Source organism: Diceros bicornis, chromosome 10 (assembly GCF_020826845.1).
Source record: "Diceros bicornis minor isolate mBicDic1 chromosome 10, mDicBic1.mat.cur, whole genome shotgun sequence".
In the NCBI taxonomy this organism is placed as follows: Eukaryota; Metazoa; Chordata; class Mammalia; order Perissodactyla; family Rhinocerotidae; genus Diceros; species Diceros bicornis.
The window spans coordinates 8028822-8052975 of record NC_080749.1 but is presented as its reverse complement, the minus strand read 5'-3'; the positions used below and the strand labels follow the sequence as shown (position 1 = coordinate 8052975).

Here is a 24154-nt window from a genome sequence, read left to right as displayed (position 1 = left end):
CTGGTTCTAGCAATTGTGAAGGCTCAAGAGAAGGGATAGCAAAGAGCAATGATTGAGGATGTACTGTATTCCATAGTCCTCACTAAGCCTTACCATAAACACATGAAACAGACTTACTCTTAGTTTACAGATAAGTAGCTGATGCTTAGGTGATTCAGTGGTCAATATGGCTAATCAGCTCATGAAGTGGAATTTGACTCCACGTCTGTCTGGTCCCAAAGTCCACCCTCTTTCTAGTGCATTGCACTGTGCTGCATAAACGTTACAAAGCTTATTGCGCTTTTCTAACTCGGAGTGCATAACAGCTTGCTTCTAACTTTGCCAGGAGGGACAATCCAGCTCTGTGCATTCTACTTCAGATAGATGGTCTGCTGCAGACTAAGAACATGTCTTATTTCATTTTCAAGGAACATGGCCATCTAAAGTTTGTATCTTAAACATGTAATGTGCAAGGTTCTACATAAACTGTAGTCTTTTTTTTGAATGAGGAGGTTTTCCAGCATGGAAAGATATGCATTTTTCCCAGTCTCTTTGAATTGCTAATTCTTACTGGAAACTTTAATGGAAAAATTTAACGCAGCATGACAACAGAACAATAGTTAACTATTACTAATGCTGATATCAAACCTAAAAAATGTAAATCCTATGATATCTTATATTTTATTATTTTATTTTTCACTGCGTAGGAGGAACATCATCAAGACAGAAGGGCTTCCTAGGATGCATACGCTCTTTACACTTGAATGGGCAGAAATTGGACCTGGAGGAGAGGGCAAAGGTCACGTCTGGAGTCCGGCCAGGATGCCCAGGCCATTGCAGCAGTTACGGCAGCATCTGCCACAATGGGGGCCAGTGTGTGGAGAAGCACAGTGGATACTTCTGCGATTGCACCAACTCACCATACGAAGGGCCCTTTTGCAAAAAAGGTACAGTAGGCACTTCTGTTTTTCCCATGTGCTGTGTTGTGGCGCCTACAGGCCATGGTCAAGTCGTAGGATACCCATGCCCTGAGACAGTCCTCAAATGATCACTTACTCTCCCTCAGTTCCCCACTGTCTAGAGACTTTGCATGGCTCCTTGACATAATTCTACATACTCATTATCACTGTGTGTGGACACTTGCAGTAACAGTTCACCTGGGTGGATGGTAACAGGGCAACATGCTCTCATGGCCAGGAGCCAGCTGAACACTGGCAAAGGTGAACTCATTTCTGTTGTATCAGAGAGATCATGAGGGCACACTAACCTTTCCAGCTCGAATACCTCAGTCCACAAATATAATCAAAGAATCGTAGAATCCAGCCTGGATTCTACGATGGCTTAGAAACCCTTAAGCCATCTTAAACCATTTTTACAATAGGGAGAGTATAGAATAAGTTAGTAAAATCAATATCATATATCTTGTAAAATTTTTCTATTCTGCAGGTGACATGAGTGGGGTCTGTGGCTTTAAACACCCTGCCTGAAGATTCACATTTAGTTCATCAGGGGGCTGAGAATGGAACACAGGAGTCAAAATTCTGGCCCCAGGGCCTTTCCACATCCCCTCCTAATCTTATGAATTCATTGCATTCACAAAAGCTAACAATGATGGATACATACCTTGTACAAAGAATGATGGTCATAGTGTAAATTCTCTAGGTAAATTCAAAATAACTCTATAAACTATAAAATCTCACTATTCAGTGTAAATAAGTAGTATTTTTCAAATAGAGGCAGAAAAGATTTGGTCTCCCAGCAATCTTGGCAGAATTTTTAAGTTTATTTTAGTGATGGAAAAAAAGTTTATTGAGCAAATAATGTAAACAATATTTTAAGAACAGCATTAGTTTAAATGTTTAAATATTTAAAAATAAAATATTTTAATCTCTTTGAAACACCATTCACATACAAACAATGGTGGCAATTATAAATAATTTTGTCAATTCATTAAAGCACATTTCCCAAGCACCTCTACCAAACAATGCTTTATTTAGTCCAACTTACTGTTGGAACTTAAAAACAATAGGGAAAAAAAGCACCTAGTGTTCTTCTCTTGGAAGGACTCTGTAATTTAAGCTTTTCATTCATTTATACTGGCCTTCTCCCCAATTAGTGTGAATTACTTGTTATTCCTGGGAAGTATTGTGCTCCTTTGGGGAAAATTAATGGTCAAATTTTAGGACCAACAGAGTGTTGGGCCCTGCATGGGAGCTTGAAATAAAGCAGGTCCCATCCCAGGAGGCTTTTAATGGGAGCTAAGCAAGAAACGTGCTACTGGATTTTCACACTAGAGGAGGTCTGTGAATAACTTCCCCTGAAAAATTTGAATGCTACCGTTAGACTGGGCCCACATGCTAGAAGAAGCAGATATAGAATAAACGCTACCAGGCCCAGTCACTGACGTACACTGGCATCGTTTTACAGGATCTATGCCCAGATCTTCTATTTGGAAAAAAAAAAAGGAGCATTAGACCTCTCTGCATTTCTTCAGAGACATTGCTCAAATATCTCATAGATCATATTGTTCCAAATTTAGCCTAATTTTTCATTGATTCTTTTCTCTGAAACAACTCCTATTAATTATCTTCTGTCCATGCCACTCTGTCTTTTGAGTGCATTTGTTGAAATATGCTCAGTGCTCCCTTCCTACTTTTTACTTTGATCTATAAGTAAAATAGATAAATATATGCTTAGCCTTTTCAGCTTGCTTCATATTTCACTGTTTCCAAACTTTTTCCCCTATCTCATAAATCCAAGGAAATGATTCTCCTTATATTCAGCAGTTGCAAAGTATGTACGATGAAGCTTTTAACAAAGCTTTTTAGTCATGCCAGTTGCCTCTGGGAAGTGTCGCTTGGAACTGAAATGGGAGACTTTAGCTACAAGATAGTCCTGAATAAGGGTGCTCTCTATAGGGGTAGATTTTAATGCTAACTTACTATGGCCTGTATACTTCAGGGTATGCAAATACTGGAAATATCTGGGAGTGGAACTAGAGACTTTTGTCCATGATCCATGCCTGAGATAGAACCATGATCCTTTGACCGACTTTTTGTTTCTGATTACAGTACAAAGGAATAATAATTATAAAATTAGCTAGTAATTATTGACTACAACATTTATTCCTAGCCCCAATCTAGGAGGGAAGATAGTATTATCTGCGTTTAACATATAAGAACATTAATGGTCACAGAGGTTTGGTGACTTGCTAATAAAAATCATAGCTGGAGGTCCATCCAGCATCTTTTTGGTTCCTTTTTTCCCTTTACAACCCTGATTTCATTCTGTACAGGAATGTGGTAATAGGATTTAAATATGTAGTTTTTTGTTTTGTGTGTTTCTCTTTCTTTATTATTGAGATTTAATTTACATACCATAAAATCCACCCTTTTAAAATGGACAATTCAGGAGATTTTAGCATATTCACAAAGTTGCACAACCATTACCACTACCTAGTTTCAGAATTTTTTCATCATCTCCGAAAGAAATCTTATATCCATTGGCACATACTCCCCATTCACCTCTCTCCCAGTCCCGGGAAATCACTAATATATTTTCTGTCACTATGGATTTGCCTATCTGGATATTTCATATAAATAGAATCACACAGTATGTGGTCTTCTTGTATCTGGTTTCTTTAATTTAGTATAAAGTTTTCAAGGTTCATGTATGTTGTGGAATTTTCAGTACTGAATTCCATTTTATTTCCAAAAGAATATTCCACTGTATGGATGCACCACATTTTGTTTATCCATTCATCAGTTGATGGACATTGGGATTCCAATTTTTTGGCTATTATGAAAAACGCTGCTATTAACATTCATGTACATGTTTTGTATGGACTTATGTTTTCTATTTCCTTGGGTATATACCTGGATGTGGGATTGCTAGGTCATATAGTAACTATAAGTGTAACTTTTTGTTTGTTTGCTTTCCTTTTCTTTTTTAATTGAGGTAAAATTGGTATGTAACATTATATATGTTTCAGGTGTATAACATTATAATTTGACATCTGTATACACTACAAAGTGATCACCACCAAAAGTCTGGTTACCATCCATCACCATACAATTGACCACCTTCTGCCATTTTGCCCACCCCCAACCCCCTTGCCACTTTCCCAATCTATTTTCTGTATCTATGCATTTGTTTTTACTTTGTTTTGTTTGCTCATTTTTTTTTAGATTCCACATATGAGTGAAATCATACGGTATTTGTCTTTCTCAGTTTGACTTATTTCACTTAGAATAATACCCTCAAGTTTCGTCCAGATTGTTGCAAATGGCAAGATTTTATTCTTTTTTATGGCTGAGTAGTATTCCATTATATATGTATACCACATCTTTATCCATTCATCCATCAATACACACTTTGGTTGTTTGCATGTCTTGGCTATTATAAATAATGCTGCAATGAACATAGGGGTGCATATATTTTTTTGAATTAGTGTTTTCATATTTTTCAGATAAGTACTCAGAAGTGGAATAACTGGATCATGTGGCGGTTCTATTCTTAATTTTTTGAGGATTCTTCATACTGTTTTCTATAGTGGCTGCACCAATTTACATTCCCACCAACAATGTACAAGAGTTCCTTTTTCTCCACATCTTCTTTGACACTTATTTCTTCTCTTTTTGATAATAGTCACTCTAAGAGGTGGGAAGTGATATCTCTTTGTGGTTTTGATTTGCATTTCACTAATAATTAGTGATGCTGAGCATCTTTTCATTCTCCTGTTGGCCATCTGTATGTCTTCTTTGGGAAAATGTCTATTTGGGCCCTCTGCCCATTTTTTAATTGCGTTGTTTGCTTTTTTGTCATTGAGTTATATGAGTTTTTTATATATTTTGGATATTAACCCCTTGTAGGATATAGATTTGCATATATTTTCTCTCATTCAGTAGGTTGTCTTTTCATTTTGTTGATGGTTTCCTTTGCTGTGCAGAAGCTTTTTAGTTTGATGTGGTCCCATTTGTTTATTTTTGCTTTTGGTTCCTTGGCCTTTGGTATAAGATCCACAAGAACATCAGTAAGACTGATGTCAAGGATCTTACTGCCTATGTTTTCTTCCAGGAATTTTATGATTTCAGGTCTTACATTCAAGTCTTTAATCCATTTTGAGTTAATTTTTGTGTATGGTGTAAGATAGTGATCTAGTTTTATTTTCTGCATGTGGCTGTCCAGTTTCCCAAACGCCATTTATTGAAGAGACTATCCTTTCTCCATTGTATGTTCTTGGCTCCTTTGATGTAAATTAATTGTTCATATATGTGTGAATTTATTTCTGGGCTCTCAATTCTGCTCCACTGATCTGTGTGTCTGTTTTTATGCCAATATTGTGCTGTTTTCATTACTATCGCTTTGTAGTATAGTTTGAAATCAGGGAGCATGATACCTTTAGCTCTGATCTTCCTTCTCAAAAATTGCTTTGGCTATTCAGGATCTTTTGTGGTTCCATACAAATTTTAGAGTTATTTGTTCTAGTTCTGTGAAAAATGCAATTTGAATTTTTTAGGAGATTGCATTGAATCTGTATAGTGCTTTGAGTAATATGGATGTTTTAACAATATTAGTTCTTGCAATCCATGAGCACAGGATTTTGAATTTTGAATTTTTTTTTTTTTTTTTTTTTTTTTTTGCTGAGCAATTTTTCCCTGAGCTAACATCTGTTGCCAATCTTCCTCTTTTTGCTTGAGGAAGATTGGCCCTGAGCTCACATCTGTGCCCATCTTCCTCTATTTTGTATGTGGGTTGCCGCCATAGCATGGCCGCCGATGGGTGATGTAGGCCTGCAGCTGGGAACCAAATCCTGGATGCCAAACCGGAATCCACGGAGCTTAAGCACTAGGCAGCAGGGGAGGCCCGAAAATATTGTTTCATTTATTTGTACATTCTTCCTTTTTTTTCATCAGTGTCCTATAGTTTTCAGTGTATAGGTCTTTCACTTCCTTGGTTAAATTTATCCCTAGGTATTTTATTCTTTTTCATTCAATTGTAAATGGGATTGGGATTTGCTTTCTTAATTTCTTTTTCTGATAGTTTGTTGTTAGTGAATAGAAACTCCACAGATTTTGGTATATTGATTTTGTATCCTGCAACTTTACTGAATTTGTTTGTTAGTTCTATCAGGTTTTTAGTGGAGTATTTAGAGTTTTCCAGGTATATTGTATTTGTAAATGGTGACAGTTTTACTTATTCCTTTCCTGTTTAACTTTTTGAGGAACTGCCAGATGTTTTCAAAGTGGCTGCTCTATTTTACAGTCTCACCAGCAGTGTAAGAAGATTCCAATTTCTCCACATCCAGCCAACCCTTTTTGTGTGTGTCTTTTTGATAATAGACATCCTACTGTGAATGTGTGAAATGGTATCTGTGGTTTTGACTTGCATTTCTCCAATGACCTAATAATGTTGAACAGCTTTTCAAGTCCTTACTGGCTGTGTGTACATCTTCTTTGGTGAAATATCTGTTCAGATCTTTTGCCCGTGTTTTAATTGGGTTGTTTTTCTTTTTATTGTTCAGTTAGAAGAAATTCTTTGTATATTCTGAATATAATTCCCATATTAGTTATATGATTTGCAAATATTTTCTCCTCTTTTCACTTTTTTTTTTTTTTGTGAGGAAGATCAGCCCTGTGCTAACATGTACCAATCCTCCTCTTTTTTTGCTGAGAAAGACTGGCCCTGGGCTAACATCTGTGCCCATCTTTCTCCACTTTATATGGGATGCCGCCACAGCATGGTTTGCCAAGCGATGTGTTGGTGCATGCCCAGGATCTGAACTGGCGATCCCCGGGCTGCCACAGTGGAGCGTGTGCACCCAACCGCTTGCGCCACTGGGCCAGCCCCTCTTTTCACTTTCTTAACAGTATCTTTTGAAGCACAAAGTTTGTAATTTTGATGAAGTCCCTTTTATCTATTTTTTCTTTTGTTGTTTATGCTTTTAGTGTTATATTTAAGACAGTATTGTCTAATCAAAGGTCATGAAAATTTATGTCTATGGTTTCTTCTAAAGTTTTTATAGTTTTAGCTCTTACATTTAGTCTTTGATCCATTTTGAGTTAATTTTTGTATATTGTGTGAGGTAAGGGTCCAACTTCATTCTTTTGCATGTGTATATCCAGTTATTCCAGCATATTTGTTGATGTGTGCTTGTCTTTAGCCCACCTCCACACCCACCATTATCTGATGAATCTGAGTATGACTGTCATGGTGTTGTCATTTAAATTTTTTTGTATTAAAAACATTAAGTAATATATTTGGAATACTATTTGGGAATCTAGAAAAATAAAACCCAATTTAATTACTCAAGGACTGTTTACTGTGATACAAACACATTGATAAACATATTATTTCCTCAGTCACGAAATTTCAGTGAAAAAATAGCATATATATTTAGGTACTCTTTACCAATTGCCAAAAACTTGTTGAAAAAATTTCCTAAGATTTACCTTCCTGCCAACTTATATCATTTTTTTTACTTTTTTATTACAGAAAAACTCAATTGTACACTGTAGTAGAGAGGAGTTTCAGAACCTGCATGCATCCATCATCTAGTTTCAACAATTTTCAACTCGTGATCATTTTTATTTCATCTATATGCTCAAGTCTGCTCCTCCTCTTTTGTTTTGAAGCAAATTCCAGATATCACATCATTTCATCTATAAACATTGTAATATGTATTGCTAAAAGATGAGAACTCATAAAAACGCATATCCACAGGACCATTATCATAAGAAAAATTTAATAATAAGATTTTAATATTATGAAGTATCTACTCAGCATTAAAATTGCCATTTGATTCATTTATTTTTAGTTTGTTTGATGTTTTCCTAAATAAATTACAGCCTGGCTGATTTCTAAGTAACCACTAGCCTACTCATTACCCAGGACTGGTCTTTATGCTTATCCTAATTCTAAATTTGATTATATTACTATCATTAAGACCAGCTATTGTTTATTGAGTTCCTGCTATGTGCCATGATTTTGATAATTTCTTCCAATCCTTCTACCCACCACAAGATTGAATTCATCCCTGTTTATATTTGAATAACCTGAGGTTGAGTGGGATTCTGTAAGAAAGCTGGAGAAGGGCACAGCCAGGTTGCAGTTTCTGGGTCAATGAGACTCCACAGCTGGCTCAGAGACACATACCGTCTCCAGCATCACCCTGTCCCCTAGCTACTTCTTTTAGTGTACCCCACACTTTAAGGCCTAGTCAATGCCTAGCTTCTCTTTTAGGTCTTCTTAGGCTACTATGGCCCACAGAGACACCCAACTCTGAGAATTATTTCCTCTGTCACTCACACATTATACTCTAGGCTACCTTCCACTGGTGTAATTTTTTAAAATGTGTGTCCTGTCTTCTCAGAGTAGAATCAGCACAGTTCCTTCCACCAGGTAAGAGCTCAAAGGAAGCTGCTAATATTGATATTGTGGTCCTGGGGTAGCATGGTGGTCATTGATAATCACCTTCAAGTTAAGATTTTTCTTCCATATATCCCAATGGTTTTGGATGTTCAGACAAATCAATCAGAGAGCTTAAATATGATCAGAGAGCATAAACTCTTAGATTATAAAATGTAAGAAACTGAGAAAATAATAGACTCCAGGTGTTTTGCTGAATTTAGTTTTATGTTGAAATTGAAAATATCTAGACAATAAAAATAATTAGAACTGGAGTTAGGGGAGGAGGGAGGACAGAAATTTGGTACGAAATTTCTAGTTAAAAAATGCTTTCCATTTTAATTTCCTGTCTTAAGAAGAAAAATATGTAATAAATTTAAAAAATGTAATATATATGCCCATATCTAATATACTGTTAATAACGAAATGCTCTGAATTATACTTACATTTGAACATACACACAAATATCAAATAAAAGCCCTTCTTCTGTTAACTAGGAGATGGTAGCTCAAAATGCAGACCAAATGTCCCTGAGAAAATTTGCTCAAGGAAAGCACTTGAATCAAGCTGATGGTTAACCAAATCCTCACTGTCACAAGTCTCTGCTGCATGTCTTCTGATCAGGAGTACTAATGTTGTAACCTGTATGGTACATGCAAAACACTTTCTCTGAACCTTTAGTAAGAAGGAACCGGTGTTCCCAATCTGCTAAGCAATATGCATAAATATGCAACTTTAATTTTTTTGGCACTGCTACAGGCTGTTATAGAATTTTCACAAAGGTAAAACAAGTTTGTAATAGAATTAAGAAGCAAAAGCCAGGTTTGATTATGTTCTAGGTGCCACCAGTTCAATCAAAGAATATCATGGAGAACTAGGAACATTCCATGTATCACTTAGGAAAAAGAAAAATTAATCATGCCAATATGGGTTCATGTTGATTGTGCTGTTTTTATAGTGGAGGTTTGCTGCTGGATCTAAACTACGTGGTTCTATGAAGGAAACTTTCTTCCGTACCCTGATACTGTATAGAGATAAAATTGAAAGTGAACTTAAGAGCAGGCTTGATTGAAAGAAGAGAGTATCTCAGCATTTGGACAGATATTCAGTCAATAAAAAGATATATTTTATGAAGGAAGTTGAAATGGGTTCAGGTTAAATTCTCTTCCAGTATGGAGAGTCTGTCAGTTGAAACTGTGGTGAGTAACTCTCTTAAGTGCTTTACACACATCATCTCATTTATTCATACAGAAATATTGTTGGAGTAAGTGTTATGGTTCCCATTCACCAGATGAGAAAACAGTCTCCACAGGGTTCACTGACTTGCCTGGGACCACACAGCTCGTATGAAATCAAGTGGGGCTTCAGATCCAGTGCTGAAGCCAAAACCTGTGCTGGTTTCACTAAACTAAAATGATAACAGTTGGAGAGAGGACATTATACAGGGAGGATTGGGTGATGTGCATGTTCCTGCTAATTGAATGTCATCAGTTTATAGATGGCTCCTTTCTTCACGGTGGTGACAGAACTCTATCCAATGTGTTGTGTTATAGGAATTGTTTCCCATGGGAAGACCTATTTGCCCAAGTCTCTGTTCGCTTTTTGGAATTGAATACCAATTACTAGACATCTAAAAAATTGAGTGCATGATTTGGATACCTATGCCTTTTCTACTGTTTCCATGGATTTCCTCTCTCTCTCACGAGGCCTCACACTTCCCCCAACATCACAGAGAATTACTGCTGCCTTCCCAATGACGTACTCTCAGTAATTTAGATCCCAATCAAAATCTTCTTGACACGTGAGAGACACATAAACCCTAACTGTTAGAATCTCAGTTTTGAATAGGTTGGTCCCAGTAAAATTTCTCTATACTATGTTGGAGGCAGGGACGTTTTATTTTTGCTTCTCAAGAAATTAGCCTGGCACATGGTAGTTATTCTGCAAATACGTGTTAAACTGGACCTAAACTTCACAATGCCAATCTGAGCTCTCTCTCTTCTAGCTATGCAACCTTGTTCAAGGTGCTCAACCTCTGTAAGCCTCATGTTTCTCATTTGCAAATAAGAGTGACTTCTGCTGCTTCAAAATTATTGTGGGAAGCATATTATACAATTCATGTAAAAACCCTCACACAGTGCCTGATGCATAGGAAACAATAAACAAGCTATTATTGCTATCCTGAATAGCTGAATAAGTGTTTTAATATGTGTTTTCTCCTTTTATATTTTGCAGAGGTTTCTGCTGTTTTTGAGGCTGGCACTTCGGTTACTTACCTGTTTCAAGAACCATACCCCGTGACCAAGAATACAAGCCTGTCATCCTCAGCAATTTACGCAGATTCAGCTCCATCCAAGGAAACCATTGCATTTAGCTTTGTGACAGCCCAGGCACCCAGCCTCTTGCTCTATATTAATTCTTCTTCTCAGGACTTCCTGGCTGTCCTGCTCTGCAAGAATGGTGAGTACTGATGGCATGAAGCCTGATGGAGTGTCATACTGGGCAGGAGGGACAGTGCATGCCCTCCAGAACTCTGCGTAATTTCAACCTAAATTTGGTCCCACCAGGGCAGCTTATTTCCAGACCTCTAGCCAAACCCTTGATTGTGCTTTACCTTTATGATTTGCAATTGGTGTTCAGGGCCAGTGTCAAATCATTGCTGAAGTCTCAAATGCATTGACTTTAATTTGCCTCAACTGTGTAGCAGTAATTCTTTATTATTTATTCTGTGCTGGAAGCCATTAAGTGTAAAGGAGAAGATCATAAGCATATCTGAGTTTCAGAAGGACACTTGTCACATATATCCTGTCATCTTTGCTGCAGTCTCCTTTACTGAGGGCTGTTAAAACAACTAGCATAAATGCAGGCTGTTTTAATAAAAGTTGATTGCCTAGGTCTTGGAGAGAAGTAGTATATGTGAGTCATTACCTTGTGGAATATGGGGCTTGGTTCTGAGAATCAGATTTTGAAAAGAATATGGACAGAATGGAATATGTGAAGATTAGAGTGATAAAGGAGCTGGCCCACTTCATACAAGGAATGTTGAAGGATGTCGGTTTTGACAGCTGTTAACGGAAGTCAGGTTTTCTTCTCGTACTACTTAATTTCACCCTGCAAATGATGAGGACTGTTGATATAGTCATGACCAAGACACTATGAGATCAAAATCCTAGAGGATGGAACAATGTTAGAATAGGCAAAGATGTGGACATCCCTGTAGTATGGTCTCAAAGAATATGTTCCTGTGATCAAGAATATATCTTTCCTCCTCTTGTAACTTGCTAGTATAATGAGATGAGTCTGGGGTAGATGGACTGTGGAGGGGCCTAGGAGAAAGGAAACCTGTGATATGCAGCACATGCTGTGCCCCCTCTAGATTTTAGATACTCTAGATATTTCTCTTGCTCTAATTTTTCTTGGATTTATTCTTTATGTCATCTTGCTTTCTGACTATTTACAACATTGAAAATAAAGAATGATATTTGGGCCTCAAGCAAGGATCAAAACTGGTGGGCTTGTGGGTTGAATCAGGTCTAAAGTACAATAATAACAATAATGGCTAACTGTAAGCAACAGGACTCATTCAATCTAAGAGCAAAATGGAAGGGAAGAAAAAAAGAGAGAGAGAGACTAGGATAATGACTGGTCGTTCCAAGACGATCTGGTCTTGAAGACTCTATAAGAGATAAGGAAACGTTATTAGTTATTTGACTTTATTATCAGCAGACCTTTGTATGATTAGGACCATTATACCAACATGTCAGTTCTTAAACCCTGCCCCCATAATGTCTCTGTGAGGTCCATAAGGCTGGCTGAGGACACTGAGGCATGGATTAACTGATTGATGTGGGCCAGCCAGCTAATCCATGACACAGCTGGAACCAGAATCCAGGTCTCCTGATAAGCAGCCCAGCAATCTTTCTGTTAAAGTAGATCATTGTGCTATGATATGGTTGGACTATAGTAAGATGGTTACAGAGCTCTGAGTTGCAAGATTTCCTCCAAATTATCTTTTGAGTATGGTTCCACAGGCACATTTGTACCTATCATACTGTGCTTATGGATACAGACAGTGCATAACAGGCATAACCATATCAGATTATGTATATATTACTCTATATATTCTATTATAAACATATATTTTTTTCCCTTGGGCACTCTTCTAGTTAATATACACAGCATTTAATACTCATGGCAACCCTGTGTGATTGGTGGTATTAATATACCCAGTACCTTATAATTGTAGAAACTAAGGCATGTAGATGTTAAATAACTTACTTAAAAATCCCACAGCAAGTAAGGACAAGAGCTGGGATTCACTCCTCCCTCCTTGAGTCTGGTAGTGTATTTCTGTATTCTTAACCAGAAGGGCTAACCTAAGAGTGTTTATTTTTTGAAACACATCATGTTTTAAATAAGTTGAGTCATTTAATTGGGAAGGCATTCTTGAATTCTGCCTTATCCCCTATTTTCTTAGACTTTGATGCTTCACTTCACTTAGACACAACTAAGATATATGCTCATTCATTTTGTTCTTCCGTTGACTCTCTGAGTAATTGCTAGTCCCACTGCACAGTATCAGGAACTGTGGAGACCAACAAAGATAAGCAGGATTGGGTGCTGTCTAAACATGATAAGGAAAAAGAGAGACTCAAAAACTGCCTTAAACTCTTTGAAAGACAATCTAGATACACGAGGGAGTCAAGTTGCCAGATTTCTCAAGCAATCTAAATAGAAGTAAGATTTTGCCTAACTTTAAGGATAAATCTCCCTGGTATTCAGGGATTATAATAATAGAGTAAAATATGTTGAGTGATAGTGAATTCCTTGTCATTAGAGTTCTTCAAATAATAATTAAATGATAATTTATTAGAGAAACCATAATAAGAATTCCAGTAGTGGATGGCAGAGAAAAATAATCTCTGAGTTTCTTTCCAAGTTTTAGATTTTGTGATTCTCAATTCCCTTTTTGTGTAGTCTTACATTTATATTTTTTTCTGCTGGGGCTTCATTTGAAGACTTTGAAATGCTTCTATGAGGAGTTAAGAATTGATATGCTTGCAACTTGTTGCCAGTATGTTCATAGTATTAGGCTTCAGACTTAATTGCCAGTGAATATTATGGAGGACACTGCATTGTAAGGAGCTAGGAATATTTTTAATGTGACTTTGATATACTTCAGTGGTAAATATACCTCTGAGAAGACTAATGAAAGTTAAGAATACTTACAGGTTATAAAAAAGATTACGAGAGAAAGGATAGTAAAGGGTTAACTGGGGCAAGTCCTTCTTTGGAAGCGATTTTATAATAAGATTGATTCTCACCTCTGTGAGATGGAGTTACGAGTCTTCTGTTAGTACAGGTTTCTTAACCTTTCTTTGATTTAAGACACCTTTGGGAATCTGGTGGAAATTATGATGAAAGGGTCACTCTTAAAAGCAGTTCTTTCTGTTCTACTCAGGAGGAAGAAAATGCCCCCAGCCACGTCATACAAATGGCTCCAATTTCAGCACTCTGGGTTAAGAAGCCAGGTGTGGAGACAGGTGGATGAACTGTGTAAATACTGAACAAAATTCTTGGCTTGCAAATTTTATTTAATAAGGCTGTCCAGGCCAGAGGGGAGAAGAACAATGTGATTCAAAGTCATGCTTACAAGTTTCTCCCTGGCAGGGGTTTGATTTGGCAGGTCTGGAATTCTTCTTTGCCCTTTATCATTTTTCTTGAATTTTCTCCAACTAGAGACATATTCAGGTTAAGCTGCTGCTGTCTTTTCGAATGAAAACAGGTCTTTCTTCCTAAAGGAAGAAAAGGATTTTAATTTCTGGGATGGAAGAATAGAGGCAGAAAGGAAGGCATTTTGGGCTCAGTCCTTAGGAAAGAGCAGGCAGTTGTCTTTCCTAAGAAGCCCCTGGAGCTTTGGGTCACAGCGAACTTCTCAGAGACGTGGCAACCGGAGAAGGGACATTTGAAGGAGGAAAAGGGTCTAGAGAAGGAGATGAGAGTTCTAAACATACACCTAACTTTCACAGCGTTTTATTGAGTGATGCCCCTGCCTTCTCCACAGTATCGTGGAGTTCTCCTTCAAGCTTGTCATTTAACAAGTATTCACAGAGCATCTATCATGTGGCAGGCATTATTTCACGTATAGAGAGACAGAGATAGACAGGATCCTGTCCTGCCTTTAAAGATCTAGTCTGGGGACAGAGACATAACAAATAAGGATAACAAGGTGTCGTGGATGCTAGCATGGAGGTCTGTTCCAGGTACAGTGAGGCAAAGAAGGAAAGGGTGACCAATTCCTTCTGGGAGGGAGGATCAGAAGAGGCTTCACGGAGATAGTGAGCCTTGAGATGGGCCATGAAAGATGTCAGTGTTTTCCAGGCAAACATTATTTTCCTTTTTAACAAAATAAGATATTTCTTTGATTATTCCCCATTTTCTATATTTTAGTCCCACTGCATATGAAACATATTTTTTTACCAATAAATTCCCTTTTCTATTCTTTCATCATCTGTCCTTCTTGGCTTCTCAAGGGTAGAAATAAAAAATCAAATTTAGTATATGTGCTAATTCTAAGGTCATCAATCTAAGGTGAAATCATCTGTGTACAAAATCCAAACAGGGCTCCCGGGTCACCTTCCCACGGTGGCTGTTCAGCTGCCCTCCAGCACCGAACGGTTCTTCTGACTTTGCTTCAGCACTTCCTTTTTATCAATCTTTTTTTTAACACATACATTCATAAGATGCACTGTCTGCCTTTGTGATTGCACACACCTTGGAGGGAATAGTGATGAACGCAGACACTTTACATTTCCACAGACTGATTCAAGGGAGGCAGGGACAAGGAGGAAACCAGAAAGGGAGCGTCTTCAAAGTACAAACTTCAACAGCTGCCCGCCAGGGCTGGGTTGACCCTAGAACACCCCTGCCCTTGCTGCTTTCTCAAGGAAGACCTTGAGAGTTTGCTGCTGCCCCCACCACCTCTCTGACACAGGCAGATGCCTGAGTTCCTCAGAGCAGCAGAAATCCTGGTAAAACAGCCGGAGAAAAGCATGCCTCAGAAGGCTTGTTTCCTCGGCCTTATTAAGCCCTGACCACTTCAGTCTCTGGGCTTGTGTCAAGCAACAGTTTGCTACTTTTGAATTTAAAATTCCCAGGTGTCTTTTTATATCTCCCAGATGGACTTTTTATTGGTTGGTTCATTTCCTACATTTCGGAGCTTTCCAATAGTCTCTTCGTATCTGGGGGATACGAAGTGCTGCTGAGCTTCCCTCCTCCATTTCACAATAGTGTTGTTATGACACACTGTGACCTTGAGAGGGCGATCAAGAGTCCTGCCTCCTCACCTCTCCCTCCTAGAGGAAGGACAATGATATGGGCAGGAACAAATGGCATCTCCAGAGTCATACGGGTAGTCCACCCTGCCGAGGGCGGGCCTGAGTGGAGCAATGGAAGCATGGTAAGTAAAACTGGATCCAGGTAATCATTCTTGTTTCTCGTCTTTGTGTTGTAGTGGATTCATTATTTTGTGGTGTGCTCATAGGTCCTTGAAGATTACTATGGACTGAATTATGTCCCCATAAAATTCATATGTTGAAGCCCTGACTCTTAGTGTGGCTGTGTTTAGAGTAAGAAGGTAATTAAGGTTGAACGAGATCATAAGGGGAGAACCTTGATATGATAGGGTTAATGTCCTTATAAGAGGAAACACCAGAGCTTTCTCTGTCTCTCTCTGCCATGCGAGGACAGAGTGAGAAGGTGGGCATCTGCAAGCCAGGAGGAGAGTCCTCACAGAGACTGAATTGGCTGGCTCCTTGATCTTGCTGGCCTCCAGAAGTGTGAGAAAATAAATTTCTGTTGTTTGGGCCACCCAGTCTATAGTATTTTGTAATAGCAGCTCACTCAGGCTAAGACAAAGATCAAATGAGACAATGCAAAGAGTCATACTTTGTAGACTGTAAAGTATAAAACACACTATATTTTCTTATTGGTAGTAGTAATAATAGGAATTATCTGAATGCTTAGATTATCAGAGGGGGAATGTGAAGGCCAGGGGGCAGGATGACCAAGATTAAAATTTAATACAAAGAGAACATGAAACTTGCCCAGTGCCTAGACGCAGAGCACCTAGTGGGTGGGACATTACTCTGAGGAAGAAGAACCTGAGGCGCAGGGTGCCCACCCTGCACGTTAGCTGCTGTCACTAGGCACAGACAGCTGCTCTTGATATACAAAACATGAAAACAAAAATCTTTAAGAATGGCTTTCTCTGAACCAGACCTTTGGGGACCTTGTCTGATATTTCTAAAAAAAAAGACAGAGAGAGAGAGAAATATAAAAGAAGATGTGATATATATATGATATTTATATATAATGGAATACTACTCAGTCATAAAAAAGACAAAATTGTGCCATTTGTGACAACATGGATGGACCTTGGGGGGTATTATGCTAAATGAAATAAGCCAGACAGAGAAAGACAAATACTATATGATTTCACTCATATGTGGAAAATAAACAAACACATAGACGAGGAGAATGGATTAGTGGTTACCAGGGGGGAAGGGGGTGGGGGGAAGGTGAAAGAGGTAAAGGGGCACATATATGTGGTGACAGATAAAAACTGGACTCTTGCTGGTGAACACGATGCAGTCTATACAGAAACTGAAATATAATAATGTACACCTGAAATTTACACAATGTTATAAGCCAATATGACCTCAGTAAAATAATAATTTAAAAAACCTGAAGAGCAAGGTATATGCTCAGGACTAATGAAGAGCTCTGCTCACTGCAAGGCCAGGCCCAGCAAGACACAGCTGGGGAGACACTGTCAAACGCTTAGAAAACTCGCACCTTAGCCCCAACCACTCTCACTGCGGACAGGCTGGGCAGCATGTGCCAGTATCAAGGAAACCAAAGTAGAGGAACAGCAGTTACTGAGTCAGTGCTCTCAGCCCCTGGGTGAAGAGCAGTAATCGAAGACTAGAATGGAAACAAGGCTAACAAAAATAATACAATACAATTAACTCTACAAACTTCTATTTAATACCTACCGTATTCATCTGCTACGGGCTTCCATAACAAAATACCACAGACTGGGCTTTATCTATAGAAATTCATTTTCTCACAGTTCTGGAGACTGGGAGTCTGAGGTCAATGTGCCATCAGGGCTGGTGTCTGGGAGAGCTCTCCCCTGGGTTGCAGACAGCCGCTTCCTCGCTGTGTGCTCACCTGGCCTTTCCTCAGGCTGTACGTGCAGACAGTGAGAAAGCACTCTGCAGCATCTCTTCTGAAAAGGACGCTCCTCCTACTGGATCAGAGCTCTGCTCTTACAATCTCATTTAGCCTTAATTAGTTCCTCAGTGGCTCTGTCTCCAAATACAGCCACACTGGAGGTTAGGGCTTCAACGTGTGAATTTGAGGGGACACAAGCATTCAGTCCATAGCATCCACCATGTGCTAGGTGCTATCCTATGTGCCCATAATAGAGAAATGAATATGCTGTGGTTGGCTTCAGGGAGATTCTTGAGGTTGGGTTCCATATACCATTCATCTCTGTAGTGTCAGCATCTAGCAGAGCACCCAGCACATAGCTGGCCTCAGTATTCTTAGACTGAATTATGTATTTTGAATCTAGTAGGAGAAGAAGACATATACCTAGCAAGTGTGTGAACACCCCATAGAGTCCATGAGAAGAATTTATAGGATCACAGTGGGGCCATACTGGGGAGAGAGGGCAGCTCCTTTCAGTGCATCGCAAAAGGCTTCTTGGAGAATATAGGCATGAATATAATTATATCAAATGAGTATTAATGTTCTTAATATTGTTCTTCCTGAGAGTCCATTCTGTCACCTGTAGTAGGTGTGAGGGGCAGAGTTGTGTGGGCAGAGGGGCTCTGTGGAGCTGGCATTCTTTGATTTTACTTTCTGAGGGCTTTCGGGGTCTTCTCATTTTGTACTTTCCCAATTTAAACAACTCTTCATAAATTTTCCAAGAATTGAACAAGTGTTTGTTTTTCCAACAAGCCTGCTTGTTTGCAACTGTAATGTGATAATCAAGAGAATTATTAGTTACTCTTAAGCTTCATTGTTTCTAAAAAGAGCAAAGGCCTGCGCTAGGTGCCTTGGATTCTTCATCTGTAAATTTGGGATAATAGCCGTGGTCAAGGGTCTCGCAGCAGTGTTGTTGAGGATTAATGAGATCCTGTTTGTAAAGGGTTTGAAGGAACACAGATGAAAGATGTGGGATAAATACAAAGAAGGGTCATTACAAAACAGACCAAAGAGCTGGCTGGTGACTGAACCACCTTGATTTTTTTTTTTAAGCCAGAGGTGGAGAGAATGGGGGACTAAATGCTTAGTGTCTGGACTAGAACTTTAATTAGAGGTTTAAGGATTAGGAAAGTAGTTGAAGTCTGTGTAAAAGAAGCTTTTCCCAGATAAAAGACATGTTTTTATTCTTCTTAGACCACTTGACCTGTAAATACTTACATCTTGAGATGTGAAACAAATCCAGCAGGAAGCCTAAGCTCGGGGCTGGTTCAGTTCTCTGTGCAGTTAATTACCTTTTGTGTAGCAAGAAGGCCTTAGATTATCATTATTTCTCTTAATTCAAAGTTATCAAAGATGTGTTTCCACTTTAATAAGTAGCTTGACCTCTCAAAGTTTAGAAATGAGGGCTCTAGAAATCGAATTTCCTACTCTAAAGCTTCAGTGAGGAGATGGTGAATAGGTTTTCAACCTTACAAGGCCAGTTCAGATTCCTCAGACCACCCACGAGAGAACTTCCTTGATCTCCCAGCTAGACAACAGTAGCAGCTAATACTGATAAAGTGCTTAATGTGTGCAAGATGCAGTTTTGTGTATGCACTTTGCATACATTAATTCATTTAATTCTCACACAGTGGCTATGGAGTTAGTCCTAACATTTCTCCATTTCACAGATGAGGAAACTCAGGCGCAGAAAGGTTAAATGTTGTCCAAGAAGACACAGCAAGGAATCAGTGAGGCTGAATATCAAACCCCACTATTCTCACTTTCAACTTGTGAACTATTCTGCTCTGTTCTCTGACCACTCGTTGCACTGTGTGTACTGCTCTCGTGGAATCTGTCACCTTCTCGCTAGCGTGGTTTAACTTTCCCGCAGGTTGTGTGCTGTCGGGAGTGTCCTATCCCTTCCTGCAGTCTCTCACAGTGCCTTGAGTACAGAACTCTTTTGAAAAGATGAGCCGGACAGAATGAAGGGGCGATATGTAACAACTGCTAAAACCCCGTTGGAATATTTAGAAATACAATGCCAATAGAAAAGGGTGCCAGATATCTCCTTATGTTTGGTAAATTGTACTTTGGTGCCCACTGAAGCACACAGGACTATCAAGTGAAAAAAAAAAAAACATTCTTTATGATACCAATTTCTGTGATGCAAGTTGCAGGGGCCAGCAAGAGGCCAGCTCTGAGACTAGCAAGCTAAATTGGACGGTCACTGTCGATTGATAGTTTGAAGTGAAATAGCACATGGGGGAGTGCGACTTTCTTAGAACAAGTGATGTTAACATTATTAATAGGGCTCAGCAGAATTTTTTTGGTTCAGAAAAGTCACATGTAATAAATGTATGTTCTTATTTAAATGAAGGATAGATGCACAAATTTATTGTCACTGTCTTCTTAAACTCCTCCACAATGACAGAAAGAAATTAAAAAATAAAAAAAGGTAGGAACTCAAAAAGACAAAACAGAACAGAGCTTAGGATGGGTAAGAAGTAGCAACACATTTTTGGAAATCAGAGGAGGAAATCTGGTCAGGTCAAGTCTCTGAGAAGACATGCTAGGGGGACGGCATCTTGGGAGAGGCTCAGACCTGAGTGTTCTGTGCACCGTGGAGGCTGGGATGACTCAGGAAGTCAGGGGCAAGTGGGGTGAAGTTTTCACAGGGAGCTGTCGACACAAACCCACTTTTCCCTGTCCAGGCAGATAAGCAAATTCTTTTCCACCTCCATTCCAGAAGACCAGAGGTGCGTTCTGTGCATATAGAAATTGAACCAGAGTTTCCAAAGCACAGGACAAGGTCGAAATATGGGGCTAAAGACAGAAATGAAATGTTGTTCTGTATGCTGGGTGGCGGGAGCCCAGCCTTATCTTGTGTCTTCTTCTAAGAGCTCTCAAAGTGAGTCTTTTTTTCTTCACGCAGGAGATAAGAGGGTTTTTTCCATAAAAGAACTGATCAGCCCCGTGAAAAATATATATGATAACTAGAATTTTAGAGATGTCCTCATTGAAAAAACTAGTTTACCCATATGATCACTGACAGTGAATTTCACCTGTTGACAAAGTCCGCCCTGCACGTGGAGTCTTCAGTCCAGTTTGTCATGCCTCCGTCACAGGTGTGAACATGCAGCCAGGGCTATCAGATATTTCCACAGCCTCCAGCACAAAAGATAAAGAGCAAAGCAAATAGACAATCAAAGATAATTATGGAAAACAGGGATAATGCAAGAGGCAGAAGCAACATTAAAAATACAATATTTTCAGAGAGGTAAGAGAATATATAAGTCCGTGAAACAAGCACATGGTACTTTAAAATAAAACTGGCAAACAATAAGAAAGAACTCTTAGAAACGTGGTAGAGGAAATTATTAATTATCTAGAAAATTGAAAGACAAAATCAGAAATCTCCCAGAAAGTTGAACAAAAATACAACAGAAAGTGCACAATATGAAAACAGAAGAGAAAATCAGAGGGTCAAAACATGATGTTCCGTATCTGATAGGATTTATGGAAAGAGAGAATAGATGAGGAGAGAATATTAGCAAAGATATGATAGAAAATACTTTATAGAATAAAAGTAAATATGATGTAAAATTTGCTCCCTATCCAGCACAGTGAGCAAAAGAAGACACAGACCCAAGCAAAGGAAAAATTCTAACTCTGCTAAAACAGGATCAGGACTCAGACTAGCACAGAACTTCTTAACAGAAACACTGGAAGTTTGAAGATAATGGAAAAACATCTCACAATTCTAGGGGAAAATGGTTTGCAAACTAGAATTCTATGCTTAGTCAAATTATCATTCATGTGTGATGGAGGAATAAAAACAGTTTCATACATAAACAGGCACAGGTATCTCACGTCATTGTTTAAGACTTCCTAAGCACCTTTACTGAGACACTACTTAATGTGCATGTATTAGTTACCTAACGCAGTGTAAAAACTTACCCCAAAACTTAGTGCCTTAAAACAACAAACGTTTATCGCCTTACACAGTTCTGGGAGAGGTCAGGAATCTGGGAGTGGTTTAGCTGCATGATTCTGGCTCATTGTCTCTCATGAGGTAAAACTCTTGGCCGGGGCTGCAGTAATGTGAAGGGACTGGATAATCTGCTTCCAAGCTCCATCCTGCGGCTGTGGACAGGAGCTTTCAGTTCTGTGACATGTTGGCTTTTCAATAGAGCTGCTCAGACATGTCAGTCGGCTTCCCCCAGAGAACGTGGTGAGGGAAGGAGGAAAGAAGAGAGAAGGAGAGACAGAGAAAGACAGACAGACAGACAGAGAAAATACAGAAGAGAAAGTACCTAAAAAAGAAATTGAATCTTTTAGGACCTCAACTCAGCAGTGACACTTGGTATAATGTGATATGAAAGGAGATTACACAAGGGTATGAATGCTAGGAGGCAGGGATTACTGGGGGCCCTCTTAGAGGCTGCCTGCCGCAATGTGCTTCACCCAGAGAAAAAAGTGTATAAAAAAGATTTCGGATCCAGGAGACAGGTTACCCACCACAGAACAGGCAAGGTAGTTTTAGGATAACGGCTATGCAGAAGTCCTAGTGAGCAACCAGTCTAGGCTGATGGTTTTCAACTGGGCATGATGTTGCCCCTCAGGGGACATTTGGTAATATCTGGAGACATTTTCAATTGCCAAGATGAGAAGTGCTACTGGTATGTAGTGGATAGAAGCTAGGGATGCTGCTAAACATCCTAAAAACCCAGAACAACACCCCTCCACCACTCTCCCACACAAAGAATTATCTAGCCCAGAATGTCAACAGCTTTGAGGTTGAGAAAACCTGGTCTAGAATGAGGCATATTGGGATGCCACAACAGCATGGCTTGATAAGCAGTGCTTAGGTCCACGCCTGGGATCCGAACCTGCGAACCCCGGGTCACCAAAGCAGTGCGCCTGTACTTAACTGCTGCGCCACCTGGCCGGCGCTGCTAGATCTTCTCTTGCTCGAGTTTTCCCTTTCTCACAGAAATGCTTGATGTTCACCCAAATGCCTGACAGAAACATACCTCTCTCTCGTGTCTTCCTCTTTCTCACTCCTCCAGAGTCTATCAATCACTAAGTTTTATTGAATCTGCTTGTATTGCATTGTATCAACTTCCTTAGTCTCTTATACATCTATCCAATTTTTTATGCTTGCACTGTGGTTACCTTTGTGCTGGCCACCCTAATCTCAGAATCACATTGTTACTACAGTGTCCAGATAACTTCTCCCAACCTCTAGGCCTGTGTCCTTTTAATTCATTCTTTATTCTGACTAGGGGGATCCTTTTAAAATTCAAATATATTCATGTCACTCATTTTCCAATAGCTTTCCATTGCCCTCAGGCTAATTTCCAAACTCCCCAATCCTAGTTTCTTGCTTTCCTATGAAGTTTCAATTCTCATTACTCTCACACCCCGCGATACCCTCTACCCATGTTGAATTACGTTCCGATCATTGAATGCATCATGCTCTGTTTTGCCTCTGGGACTTTGCACATATTGTTATCTTTTCTTGAAACATTCTTTCCTTTTCCATCTTCATTCCTTCTTTGCTGGCAAACTCTTATTTCTTCAAGTCTAAGATTAGTGTCACTTCTGTTTCCCTCCCAAAGGCTGTGTTAAGTGCTGTCCTAAAGGGCTTCTGCAGCAACCTATTATGGAAATTGACACAATCTCTGTTAACTTGTTGGACAGAGACACTATGACACTAATTCAAGGACTCAGTACTGGTCTAGCATCATTCAGGGCCCAGAGTGCACACGATAAATACTCCACCATTATAGACAACATTTTCTAGTGAAATTGCTTAAGAGCTTTTAATGACAACAGGACACATTTTTTTTTCAAGCAAAAGAGCCTTTTTAGAAGCATATTCTAATGGTTCATCTTTAAAAGAGTTCACTGGCATATCTTTGTGGTGTGCTAAAGCACAGCTAAGAATCAAGGAGAATAAATTAAATTGGATAACAACTTTACTTAAAAGCATGAAGCTAAAATGAAAGAAAAACTTTAAGAAGTAGCAGATAATAAAAATGAATTACTCTTATCCTCTTATTTTCAATTTTGATAGGTATTTTTCCTCTCCAAGTATGTTAACGGTCTGAGGAAAAATATCTTAAAAGAGAGACAACTTAAAACAGATAAAATACTGCATTTTGTAGGGGAAAAAAATGTGACCAAGCCTTCAGCTCCATAATGGTAATACTGTTGAGTTTTAGTTGTTTGTGTTGCCATCCTTAGGTGGGACCCCTGAAAAGACAAACGAGATTCAAGATGAAATGGTTGATGGTTCAAATGAAAGCACAACAATAAAAATCAAAGCAACAGTGCACGTAAATCCTCTTTGAAGGTCCTGATTTCCAGCTCCCTGTAGCAATAACTAAGTAAGCCTGGGTGTCCTGTAACACAGGCCACCGACATTTGTCAGGCTTTTCAATAAATTGCCAATGAAAGACTAAATCCGTGCAAGGTGGGAGATAAATTAGCACAGCCAAAGGTACTG

The 24154-nt window shown here is 39.1% G+C and overlaps 1 protein-coding gene across 3 annotated transcripts in view; it reads left to right on the top strand.

Annotated features, from left to right (window-relative positions):
* The window catches only part of CNTNAP5 (contactin associated protein family member 5), a 757303-nt gene that overhangs the window by 655261 nt on the left and 77888 nt on the right, over positions 1-24154 (top strand). For all 3 annotated transcript variants that reach the window (XM_058548782.1, XM_058548783.1, XM_058548784.1), the window contains 2 exons: positions 687-926; positions 10621-10845. In XM_058548782.1, the coding sequence (XP_058404765.1) occupies positions 687-926; positions 10621-10845 (465 nt within the window). The remainder of the gene's footprint in view (positions 1-686; positions 927-10620; positions 10846-24154) is intronic.